The following is a 12,350-nucleotide window of genomic DNA, read 5'->3' on the forward strand; positions in this document are numbered from 1 at the left end:
GAATTTTTTCTTCCAACTTCTATTTTTATAATTCATTTTTTAGCTTCTATATTTGGACTGTCTACAGTGGAAATTTAAAGGTAGGATGGCTCTTTTAAAGCACGAAGCTTGCCCTCAGGTATCAGTTTTTTAGAAGGAATGTAATTATAAAATCTGGGGGTTTGGAACACCTTATTCTGGGAAACTAACTAGGGAGAAAGAGCCACCCTATAATGAAACAGAAAACTATTCCTTTCAAAATACGGTTAGATACAGAAAAAAAAAGTCTGATGATAAAGCTACCTATGGAATGACTGTGACTATTATCAGCTGGGGAATAAATCTTTGCACAGAACATTTCCTGCTCACATGTCTGCATATGGTAAGAGACGTGAATGCTCAGGATTTCGAGGACATACCTCTTCCTCCAGCCATATTCTGACCTTAAAATTCATCAGGTAAGGGATGCAAAACTTGAATGTGGACTTTCTTTCATGACAGATCATCTTTGCCACTACCACGATTTTAGGAAGGACATAATGGGATAATATCTCCACTTGCTGTAAAAAAACAGTTCAGGTGCACTATGTCAGTGTTGCCTGGTGCACAGCAGAGAGCAAAGTGCCTGTAAGGCACCTGATGGGCTAAGGGAGACAGAAGAATCCAGAGGGCCGGAGGTCAACTCCAGCCCTTTCAAGCTGCTTGGTGGCCCCACTAGGAGCCATATGAAAGGCCATGTTCTCCTCATCACCCACTTTATGCCACAGCTGTTGTCCACCAGACCCTTTCATGTGCCACTTACATTCACTAACACACTAAAAGAATAATTTAGTACAAAACTGGGTCATTTTCTTTCAGTTCACCAGAGGATATAATTGTCCAGTCCAGAAAATAGGTAGAGGGAGAAGGAGAAGTGAACATTTTCTCTTTGGCTGCTACTTTGACTCAGCTGCTCATGGAACCACAACCTAAAGCTTCTATATTGGCAAAATTAATTCATCACATAATCTGTGTTTTTAGGGGAATTATTTTTTAAACATGGATCACATGCCTGTTGAATTTTAGAGCTCATCTCCCAGACAACTGCAGCGCTAACTACATAGAACTAACAGAAACTTCTTATATCTGTTTTCCTCTGAAAGCAATGATTTCTTTGGAATTACAACCACAGACACTCTGTGTGTTCTTAGAACACCAACACACTGTCAATCTCAGCAAAACAAGTGATGTTGATCCTTACCTAACAACAGCCTCAAGCCAATGCAAATCTACATTCTCCTCAGTGTAAATTCAGAGATGGACTAGCTACGATTTGTACTACAGTGCAAAAATACAAATAGTTCTGGAGAGAACGGTGAAAGGCTGCCTGCTGCTTGTGATGTGTAAAGTGAGGGGAAGCTCTGGGAATTTTCTCTTTAAGACAGTATTAAGAATACAACTGAAGTTATTTCACCCGTCTTGAGCCTGAAAGTCTGTGCCAGGATGTTTTCACAGATATTTTTTTAAATTCCTTTATATTTTAATCTATGGCAACATTTGTATCTCTTTGCATCTTTACATCTTCAGCAGAGATAGTGAAACACCAGTTAAAAATAGCAAAGCCTCTATTTGAGAGGCAAATATGACAAACAGAAGAGAACTTATCTGAGAAAGCTTGGGAGGGCACACAGCTGGGGAGAGGTATGCGCACAGGGAAAATGAGATTCTCCCTTTTTGATCACTAATGATGACTCCTGCTGCTCACAGAGTTCTCTCACTCCTGCAACCACTGAAACCACATCACAGTTTTGGAAAACCTTCCGAAAACCATTGGAAAAATCTTGCAACAGCAAGCACTCACCGAGTGGTCCATCCATCAAATCCATGCCTATATACTTAAAGGAGGGACTTGTGTCTCTTCTAGTCATAATCTCTATACAGTCAAGAAATGTGGCTTGGTTTAATGCTGTCATGATCTTTCTATGTTTTAATAGAAAGTCTCTTAAGTTCCAGCCAAACCTGCCCCATCCATAATGAAGAGAGACAGGTAAGGCACTGTGATCTGACTCTCTAGCATAAATAAAGTTGTACATCAGGATAGGAATGATTTCAACACCTGCATCTGAGTTATCCTGGACCTTCTCGCAACTGGTCATAGGACAGGGTAGGACACAGAGACCATATGACCCCAGTAAAATGGAAAGAGATACCTGGATTCGTAGTTTATCCCACCCTGCTAAGAAAAAAGGCAATACCCTTCAAGGTCCAGGATATTCTGGGTTTTACCAATCCCACGCTTCCTCTTGTTCTCCATTGCAGCAGGCAAAAATGTAACTCCAGACTTCAGAGTCTATCCTAGAACCTCTGCCACTTCAGAGCTCAAAGTTATGCTGTAGTACCCTTAGCTTCTAGTTGACCATGCACTGTTACGGGCTGACAAGTCTTTTTTGCTGTCGTATTTATTGGTATAAATGTATGTAATGAATTTTCATCAGAAGTTCTCCAAATACCAGCAAGGCTACTACTTACTGTTAAAAAATTCCTCATAGTCAGTTTTCTCCACACAGCACGTGTACATGCGCAAAGCTGCCACCTTAACCTTCTAAAGAGAAAGAAAAGACAATACTTCAAGTATTCACCATGAAAGGTACTGAACACTACTGGGTTTTTTTAAATACATAAACTAGCATTTGCTGAAAAGCTTTCTCCTGTGAATCACAATCACTTCTGGTTTTCAGGAGCACATTAAACTATGGTGTCAGCCAGGAATTACACAAACAAAATCAAACTTGCCTTAAGGCAAAACCAAATTCTTGACAGGCTTCTTTAATACCCTCCAAATCTAGTATAATGTAATAGAATCAGCAAATGGTTTGGGTTGGAAAGGACCTTAAGATCACCTAGTTCCAACCCCTGCCACGGGCAGGAACACCTCACACTAGACCATGTTACCCAACACTTTGTCCAACCTGGCCTTGAACACTGCCAGTGATGGAGCACTTATCACTTCTCTGGGTATCCTATTTCAGTGCCTCAGCCTCCTCACAGTAAAAAACTTCTTCCTTATATCTAACCTAAATCTCCTGTTTCAGTTTAAACCCATCACCCCTTGTCCTGTCGCTACAGTCCTTGATGAAGAGTCCGTCTCCAGCATCCTTGTAGCCCCCTTTAGATACTGGAAGCTGCTCTGAGGTCTCCACTCAGCTTCTCTGTTCCAGGCTGAACAGCCCCAACTTTCTCAGCCTGTGTTCTGTCATAACAGAAAAATAAATCCAATGTCTTTCCTTACAGAGACTCCAAATCACAATTCCTGTTTTCCTCCAATAACCTTAACTGACGTATAACACTCAACGTTTTGTGTAATTTAAGTTTTAAATCTTAAAGAAGTTAACATACCAGACATGTCCTAAAAACATCTTTTTCTTCTCCTACAAAAATGAAAATTGACCAACTAAGCTTCACAAGTGACCAAGGAGTTCCAAGTGATGAATGACACGAGGTATACTCATGTGCTCTGGCACTTCTAATTTTGTTCTTGGCCTACCACTGAACCACAAACACTTCCAGAGCATCATCTATAACCAAGATACATATGCTGAAGCTTCAAAAAGCACAATAACTAATAGCAAGGATCTTAAAGAGAATAGCTGTCCCTCATTCCTGGGTTGGTTGTTTTCTTCTTAGGGCATGACATCCACAAGGTCTCACCTCAGTGCTCACTGAATTACAGAGATGAGCACTCTGCCTACCAAATATCAGTTCAAATTACCAAGGTAATTCCTTGTGTCTCCGTCAACCAAAAGAAAAATAAGTTTCTACTGGTCTCCTGATGTGGCAACAGAGGACCCATTATTTTTCTTATTCAATAATCTCAGGTTTCTGTCACAAATCAAGTCTACATCTAAACTTCTTGCAGTAAAATAATTCACACTGCTTGCTGGAGTTCTGAAGGATTCCTTTATAGAGGAAATGCTGTCTGGCCTGGGAGTAAAGATCTCCCCAGTGAAAGCCATTGCCCCAGACCAGGCATTACTAGACATTAAAAACATATTGTAAAGAACAGTCCCTGCAAGACAGCCCTTAAGTAAAGGGGGTAATACCAGAGAAACTGGTGAAATTTAATCATGGAAGCTTTAGGGTGTAGAAGAGGTGTGGGGGAAGGGAGAAGAAAATGGAAAAAAAACCAGAGAAATATTAAGAAACTTCCCTAAGATCTCATAGAGAGCATTGGCAAGGTCAAAAATGAACTCACGTCTCTTGGGCCTAACCACAAAATAACTCCCTCCAAATCCAAGCTCCCCAGCCAAAAGCAGGCAGTAAAGAGTAGCAATTAAGGAGAACTCTGAATCAACACTTCGAGCTAACAAGAAACTTTATTACAACAGTATGTATGCAAGCACATGGGAGAGAAACTGGTCTCTCATGAAGTTTAGCATCACCTGATTAAAAGCAAATCCCTAAACCCCTTCAATGTCAGTTATCTTTATATTTTCTTTGTAAGGAGTGAGATGCAATCAGCATTAGTCTCAGAGTTCCATTCTGCCTTGCAGATACTGAAAGCACCTTCCAGGTTTTAATTCCTGCATGGTTAGGCTCAGCCCTTCTTTCAGTCTTCTCCTCTCACTCTTTTATACTGTGTTCTAGTTCAGAGCCAAGAAATAATGAATTTCAACTCCTGTCTTTCCCTTTTGCATAAGGAACTCAAGGTGTCTGTTACAGAACTCGTAAATTTATAGTCAATGTTAAGAACTGCTTTATGAAAGGACTATTAAAAGACCATGAAAGAGGAGGACCTATGTGCAACTGCCCCAGTCAGCTACTACTGACCAGTGACTCGAACAGCAATGAGAACATAGCCCACTACTGTCTGTCTGGGAGACTCTCCTGTCACAGAAATACAGGCACTGAAAGAGTATCTGAGAAGGGCAACAAAAATCAAAACATGAAAGAGCCTCAGGAAAAGAAACAAGTTAGACTAAGTTTCCTTAGTTCAGAGGAAGACTAAGACATTATGGAATATCCAAGTCTATAAAATCATCAGTGGAAGGGAGAATGTGAACATACACTCCAAGGAAAGAATAATCACTATTAACTTTAAGCACAAAATTAAAAGGCACCAACTGATAGCAACTGTACCTCTTCCCTTGATGGGGACTCAAGCTATGGAACTCCCTAACACTGAATGCTATGGGTACTATAAACTTACAAGAGTTCGAAGTGCATCTGGACAAATAGATAGATAGACATTAAAGAAAAATGCCCAGTTTCAAGCAGAAAGTCCTGAAAGAGACAACTGCTGTGGGCTAGAGGAGCACATGAGACAAGTATCACAATATGCTTTTCCTGAAATTAAATTATTTCTAGGTAACTCCAGTTGGTCACTATTACAGAGAAGATGAATTGGTCACTATTACAGAGAAGATTATGGTCTCTAAGTGTTTAACTTCAACAGCAAGGCTGTGATTGTGTTCTCTGGTGCAAAATGAAGTGATAAGTATCTGAAGAAATTCAAGAAGGTGTTAAGACACTAGAAACCAAATACAATATTCCTACTTAACAATGGCAATGCATACATCAAGGCAGGTTCAAGCTATGGATTATTATTCCTCACATCACAAAATAGGAATTTACACAGGTAATAATTAAAACTGTTAATATATTAAGTATTGCTCCTATCATTAAAAGTGGGGGCATTTTTGTTTGCTTTTTAGAGCTCTGAAAGCATCAAACAACCAAAAGAATTATTAACTGAATGCTTTACCCATCTGTTATACTTCAGTGGTCCTGTGAAACCCAATGCTTCTATTATCCTGGTGAAAGTGCCCACTTTCTCTTCAGATGGCTGCATGGAATCTTTTGTAGAAAGATGCTGTAAAACCAAAATATTACATATTTCAGTCTTAGCAATTGAAGCTGAGAAATCAGTTTAGTCAGAAAAGTTACAAGTTTAATAGAGAATTTTAGGGGCTTTGCTTGCTTTCTTTGTTCAACAAAACAAACAGATATTTAGGTCTTCTCTGCAAAATATTACATTATTTCTCCTATGTGATATTTTTCTGTTTATGAATGCAAACACTGCAGAACAATTTTGATAAAAGCATCCCATTGGAAGTTCAGACTCAAATAGTACAGAAACCTGCTTTCCAAAGTATGGCTCCCATTCTAGATTCCCTTTTCCAAGAAATGCCACGATTCTTTTTTCATTATTCTGCAAGTCTACCTAGACTCCATGTCACTCCTGGCTTGTTAGACCTACCAGCTTGTCATCCATTACTCTCCCGGATCTGCTCTGCAAATGATGCTTGTGCAGGTACAAGGGGGCCACAAGCAGTCAGGAGTTCTTTCCTTCCATACATCTCCTTGCTTTCCTTCATTTTGTCTATCCATATCAAAATAACCATTTAAACAATTTCTCTAACTCTACACCAGCAAAATACCCAATCAGGCAGAGAACATACTGGGAGTGTGGTCTCTATGCAAGCTTTACCCATCCTTCCCTAACTTTCTTTTTCCTCCTGTCCTCTCATTTCTCATGTATACGTTCCATTTTGCCATTTCCCTCATATTGAGTTAACAAGAGCAGGATCAGGATATTAGTTGAAAGACACCGACTCCCTTGGATTAAGTACTAAACTGATCTTATGGAGATGATTCATGCTCTAGAAAACTTCTGTTCCAAGACAAAAGACAATAAATGCCACAAATTAACAAAACTGTATATATGAACAGTAAATAAATTATGTAATAATTAATTAGCAGTAGCAGATCACATGACAATTTTCAATGTTTAGCAGACAGCAAAACTGTGCATCACACATTATTCCCAAGCTAAAGAAGCAGGAAACATTTTGTCACTTCATGTATAGAGCAGCTTCTGTGTTTCCCTTTTAAAAGAAAGGCACATCTGCCCTCACCTCAGTAACTCCTCTCCTTAACTTAAGTTTTTTTTTATCATTGCAAAGAAGCCCTCAGGCTTCTTTGAATGAATGAGGATTCATTGGAATCTTCACCCCAGATAACCCAACTGTAACCGCATCTCCCTGTGCTAGCACTTCATTTTCTGGAGAGGAACAGAAAGCACTTCTCAGATGACTGGATCTTTTGCTCACACTACACTAAAACATTTTATATAAAAGTTGAAACATTTCATACATGACTTGAAAAGTGTTTTGTACCACTATACGTGTAATCCCTAGCACAATGACAATAGCACAGACAACAAAAACCAAAATTCTTCTAACCTTATGTGTATTGGAGAATGATCTGCTTTGTTGTGTAATGGCTCCACTGGCTTGAATCAATCCACCACAGGATTCAGATAGTGGGAACTGGCCAGGCTTGTGTCTCTAGCAAATATGATCAATGAAAACAGGAAAAAAAAAGAAAGAAAAAAAAAATGAAGAGACCATTGACACAACTTTACACCAATTACCCTCAGTTCCTTTGGTTTGATTCTAAGTGAATTACAGCTTAGTCTAATCCTGAACACATTAAAAAAAATCCACAAATTTCTTATCATAACTGTTGCAAACAAAATGGTTGTCCATGATTAATGCTCCACAACACACATTTTGTAAGGTTTGTAAATGTACTGATGGAATTGACTGGATAACACTCAATACTGATGGAACTGACTAGAGAACTCCTGTCAGCCCCTTCAAGGCACGCCCTTGTTTTCCATGTGCCTCAGCATAGTTTCCAGGAGGAACTGCTCCATGATTTTGCCAGGCATTGAGGTAAGACTGGCTGTCCTGTAGTTCCCTTGGTCTTCCTTTTTCCCCCTTTTAAAAATGGGGGCTATATTTCTCCTTTTGCAGTCAGCAGGAACTTCATCAGACTGCCACAACTTCTCAAACATGATGGATAATGGCTTGGCCATTTCACCTGCCAGTTTCCTCAGGACCTGTGGATGCATCACATAAGGTCCTATGGACTTGTGCACCTTCTTAGATGGTCTCAAACCTCATCTTCATATAATTTGTATCTTAGAGCTACTGAACAAAACTATAAAGTAGGAGTGAATGGGATCTCTAGGTAAGAAGCTGCACACTGAATCATATCATAACATAGCTGCACACTGAATCATAACGCTTATCATAGCCTCCCAGCACAACCAGAGTAACAGCAAAATTTGTTATCAATAAATTCAGACAAAGTAGATTTACTGGTTTCATCAGAGCAGTCATCCCAGAAGTCTGGTAGCTCAAAGTGAGCCCAACTTTATCAATGAACTTCACAACTGCTCATTTCCCTCTCTACTCCCCACACCTTATGCTACTTGATATGGAACTGGTGTTTTAAACAGTATGGTGTGTCACAAAATCACAGCAAATTTTCCCAGGATTGGAAGCCTTATCTGAGAAAAGACATCCAAGCCAAAAAGCTCAGAGACAAGCTTCTAACTCTGTAAGTCATGGCTCTATGATACAAGTTGTAATACACATGAAGATAAAAAAAGGCTTAATCTCTCATTTCATTGTATGCAATAAGGAAACACCAAGAGTACACTATAGTTTGTTCAGAGAGCCTGCATCTACTCCCATTTCCTACACAGTTTTCCTCTCATTAACTGCTCTTACAAGATGTTCTAGTTAATTTTCTATGGGTAGACACAATCTAACACTATGCATCCTGTTACAGAACTGGAAGCAAAACTGCAAAGCTGTGCTTCCCACTGACAGCACTACTTAATGTTGTGCCGTGCCAGGTAAATACACCAGCTGCTTTGGAAAAATTACCTACATTTGAAGTTCCATGTTTAATCTACCCACAACAGAACATTTAGATCCATTAAAAGACTGGAATGAAGACAACTGTTTATTGAAGAGTGAAAGCTCACACTATTAGCACCAGTAAGCTTTTAAGTTGCCTTGATATTTTGGCAATACACAGACAGTGAAGACATCACTTTTGGAAGCCTCTTTATTTAAAAAAAACCCCAACAAACAACAAAACCATGAGGGTTTTTTTTTACTAATTTAAACTTATCCCATTTTTTACACATTTTAACATACTCTGATATCCTACCTGGAAAGTACTGTAGAGCATCTGTCTACACTGGCCTTGGATTGTGGTTGTCTGTAGTAATCCGCTGCATGCTACTATCCATTGAGTTACTCCCGTCTGGCAGCTCTGGAAGAGAGATCAGCAATGAAAAAAAGGACCCCAATACCCAGAAAACATTGAACTGTCCTCTTGCTACCACATGTTTTATTCATTTATACCACAACCCTCAGATGAAACTCCCAACTTGTGCTTGAAAGCAGCATAAATTTTGGTTTTAAAAGAATCTTGTCTGCAGTACAAGCACACAACCCAAGTCTGACAGCAAAGCCAGAGCAGTAAAAAGAAAAGGTGGGCTGTCTATATCATAACACTACACCACAAGTTTTATTATATAGAATAAATTCAAATGCTTAAGTAGAATTCTTCAATTGATTGAGTGGTCTATAAAAACCCTTAATCCAACTCTTAGCTTTTATGCATCTTTGTCTTACTTTTCTCAGGCACAGCTAAGAAATTCAGTATTTCAAAAGCATATATTGTCCCAACAAATGTCAGTGAAGATAATAATTTTCTGTAATGAAAATGTCAGATCATATGGAAAAGAGGCAGGGTTTTCTTTGCCTGCACTCTTTACACCTTTCATTTTGTGCAGTATTCAAGTTAGTACAATTTTACCTCCATCATACATATTCTACATTAACACTGGAAAGAATGTATACATTATCAGAATTGATATGCTTCTTTCTGCTAAAACCAGCTTCATTTTCAATTTGCCACAAAGATGATTAAAGAGACTGAAGCATCCAACATAAAGCTTAGCTTTGAGAAGACTCCTGTGAAATCTCATTAATTTGTATAAATACCACAAACTGTTTTTACTGGTGCCTAGTGAAAGGATGACTATGAAACTAGCAAATGTGCCCAAAGATTAGGATGAACAGATACAAAACCAAGTTGAGTTCCTGTTCCCTGCTTCCTGTACCTGTAGAGTCACTACAGTCCCTCAGTACTGTCTCCTCAACGCCTCACAGAGGGGAACTTGTAATCCATTTAACAAATTGCATTGGGCTTTTAATAACTGTGAGGGGACAGATGCCCTGCTATAACAAATGTGATTAGCGTTCATTACTACCTTTCCACTTCTACTGTAGCAATATTAAGTTGCTGCTCTTTCTCCATAACACCACTACCCAGCAAATGAAATTATGGAAATTATACATTTCTATCCAAAAAAGACATTTCAACTGTGTACCACAAAGTACTTCTTGAGGTAATCCAGTGCTCTGATATAACCAGTTTAACAAACACTTAAGTAAGAAAGAAAAGACAGCATTTTTAATAAATAATTATTACAAGATTCCAAGGCATCTGACAATTTTTTGAAGCTTTTTCTCTGTAATATGAAGGAAAACATGCTGAGGCTGCACTATGTGTTAGAGCTTGAATATGTGGAGTTTATAGCTGTTGAAAAGCACTACTGCAACAAAACTGGACAGAGACATGAAAATATAAAATAAGCATATTCATATTTAAAAGGTGAGGTGTGATAAACAAGTAATAAAGATAACAGCAGAAGGTACTGATCATAACCTGAACAGGATTACCCAGGAATAGCCCACAGAGTGCAAGTGCACCTCCTGCAGCCAGCTGCCTTGTCAAGATACAGATGAAAGGATATCACTACGGTCTTCTAAATCCTCCTGGCAACCATTAAGAAAGCCCTAGGTACCAATTAAGCTATTCATCAAGATCTCTTCTTAGGTAAAGAACAGCTTTAATAATAACACTTTAATGATAACGGCAGTAAAAACTAGTAGAGCTGAAATGTTTGGACATCAAGACTGTATCATATGCTGCAAGCTCCTGATGACTTAGTTTGCCATTTGAATGCCAAAAGCAGCTGGGAGAGGAGTTACCCAGGTACAGGTAAGCCTAAGAGACAAGTCCTTCATCTTCTGCAAGCAGGTTCTCATTGCGAACTGCACCCTGGGGGTACAGCTCTGCAGACAGCTGAACCCATCTGTGCTGCCACAGCTCTACTGCTCCAGCATTTGGAGCATAGCAGACAAGAAAAAAGCTGGAGGAGACAATGGTAGGCAACAGTGCAAAGACATGAGCAAGAAGAAAGAGTTGGAACAGAAGAAAGCAGGAATTCCACCTCACTGCATCTGAGTTGCTCCCAGACAGGTTTGTTCTCAGTTGCCTTTAGGCTGAGAGCTGAAAGGACAGGACACAGCATGCCTGTAAAATGCACACCCAGAGACATCAGTTCCAAGACCTCAGTGAATTGATTTCCTAAGTGGGCACTGACTAAAGGCCTTTCATCTTCCTGACAGATATATACCCACCAAGCCAGCCCTGTATTTGTGTCGTGATGGAATATCAGACCCAGGCAGGAACTTCTTTCTAGGCTACATACTTAAAAGTGGTACTCAGCTACAAAGACCTGAAGGGCTACAGAACGGACAAAATGCACACAAATGCATGAAAAAGGAATAGTGTGATTAGTAATCCGTTCTCATTCAAAGGAACCTAATCCCTTCCACTTAGCACAGAAATCACAATCTTTACGTTAACCTTGTTATCAAACACTCTGAAGTCAGAGAGGAACCTCTTAATGGCAATCCACAAGCCACAGGACACACAGGCAAGAAGAGAAGTACCAGACTGAAGAAAAAGCCAAATTCTCAAGCCTCCATGAGTACTAACGCACTTCACGAGTCTTATATAAACTCATAACTCTGAAGGACAAGCTGGTCCCCCTGTTTCACCACAGAGCTCTGCCGAAGGGCGGGAAGAGCCGCTGGTGCCGCCGCCGCCCCCCCCAGCGGGTGCCCTCACTCGGCCGGGCAGCCTCGTCCTTAACGCGCCGGCTGGGACAGGGCACGGGGGGCCCACGGGACCGCGCGGAGCAGCGCCGGGCGCTGCAGGGGCAGCGGCGCTGGGAACTCGCGCAGGGACGCGCCCGCCGCCTCATCCTCGTGGCGGAAGAGGGGAGCGCGGCCGGCGGCACTCACCGCGGCACTCACCACGGCCCGCACCAGAGCCGCCATGGAGCTTCCCGCCGCTTCCGCCGGCGCGGTCCCTTCCGCCCGCCGGCTGCGCATGCGCGGGGCGGGGTCTCCCGCTGAAGGGAGAGTGGTTGCGAGGAGGGAGTTTGAGGGGTTTTGGGCATCGGTTGGAGCTTGGTTCGGGACCGGGAAAGGTTCAGACCCGTGCTGGCAGCCATGGCCAGTCCTCTCCTCAAAGGCTAGACCCATAAGAATCTGTGGCAGCAAAGAGGGCAGCGGTGGTTTCCCCTGGCTTTGACCTGGCCATTCTGGTTGCCCCAAGCAAATAGCATCTGTGTGGGCCTGCACAGGTGTCACCATGCGGATTTCACAGCA

The 12,350-nt window shown here is 40.9% G+C and overlaps 1 protein-coding gene across 2 annotated transcripts in view; it reads right to left on the reverse strand.

Moving 5' to 3' along the window:
- UQCC1 (ubiquinol-cytochrome c reductase complex assembly factor 1) overlaps positions 1-12,049 on the reverse strand; it is a 39,536-nt gene extending 27,487 nt beyond the window's left edge. The window contains exons 1-5 of one of the 2 annotated variants that reach the window (XM_034067227.1): positions 11,982-12,043; positions 8,986-9,090; positions 7,200-7,304; positions 5,720-5,827; positions 2,488-2,560 (exon numbers count right to left, since the gene is read on the reverse strand). In XM_034067227.1, the coding sequence (XP_033923118.1) occupies positions 2,488-2,560; positions 5,720-5,827; positions 7,200-7,304; positions 8,986-9,090; positions 11,982-12,017 (427 nt within the window). In that variant the 5' untranslated portion in view covers positions 12,018-12,043. Of the gene's footprint in view, positions 1-2,487; positions 2,561-5,719; positions 5,828-7,199; positions 7,305-8,985; positions 9,091-11,981 lie in introns of both variants that reach the window. The other variant, XM_005147528.2, reaches the window with a different exon arrangement.
- Positions 12,050-12,350: the final 301 nt, after the last annotated feature.

Source organism: Melopsittacus undulatus, chromosome 10 (assembly GCF_012275295.1).
Source record: "Melopsittacus undulatus isolate bMelUnd1 chromosome 10, bMelUnd1.mat.Z, whole genome shotgun sequence".
Taxonomy (NCBI): Eukaryota; Metazoa; Chordata; class Aves; order Psittaciformes; family Psittaculidae; genus Melopsittacus; species Melopsittacus undulatus.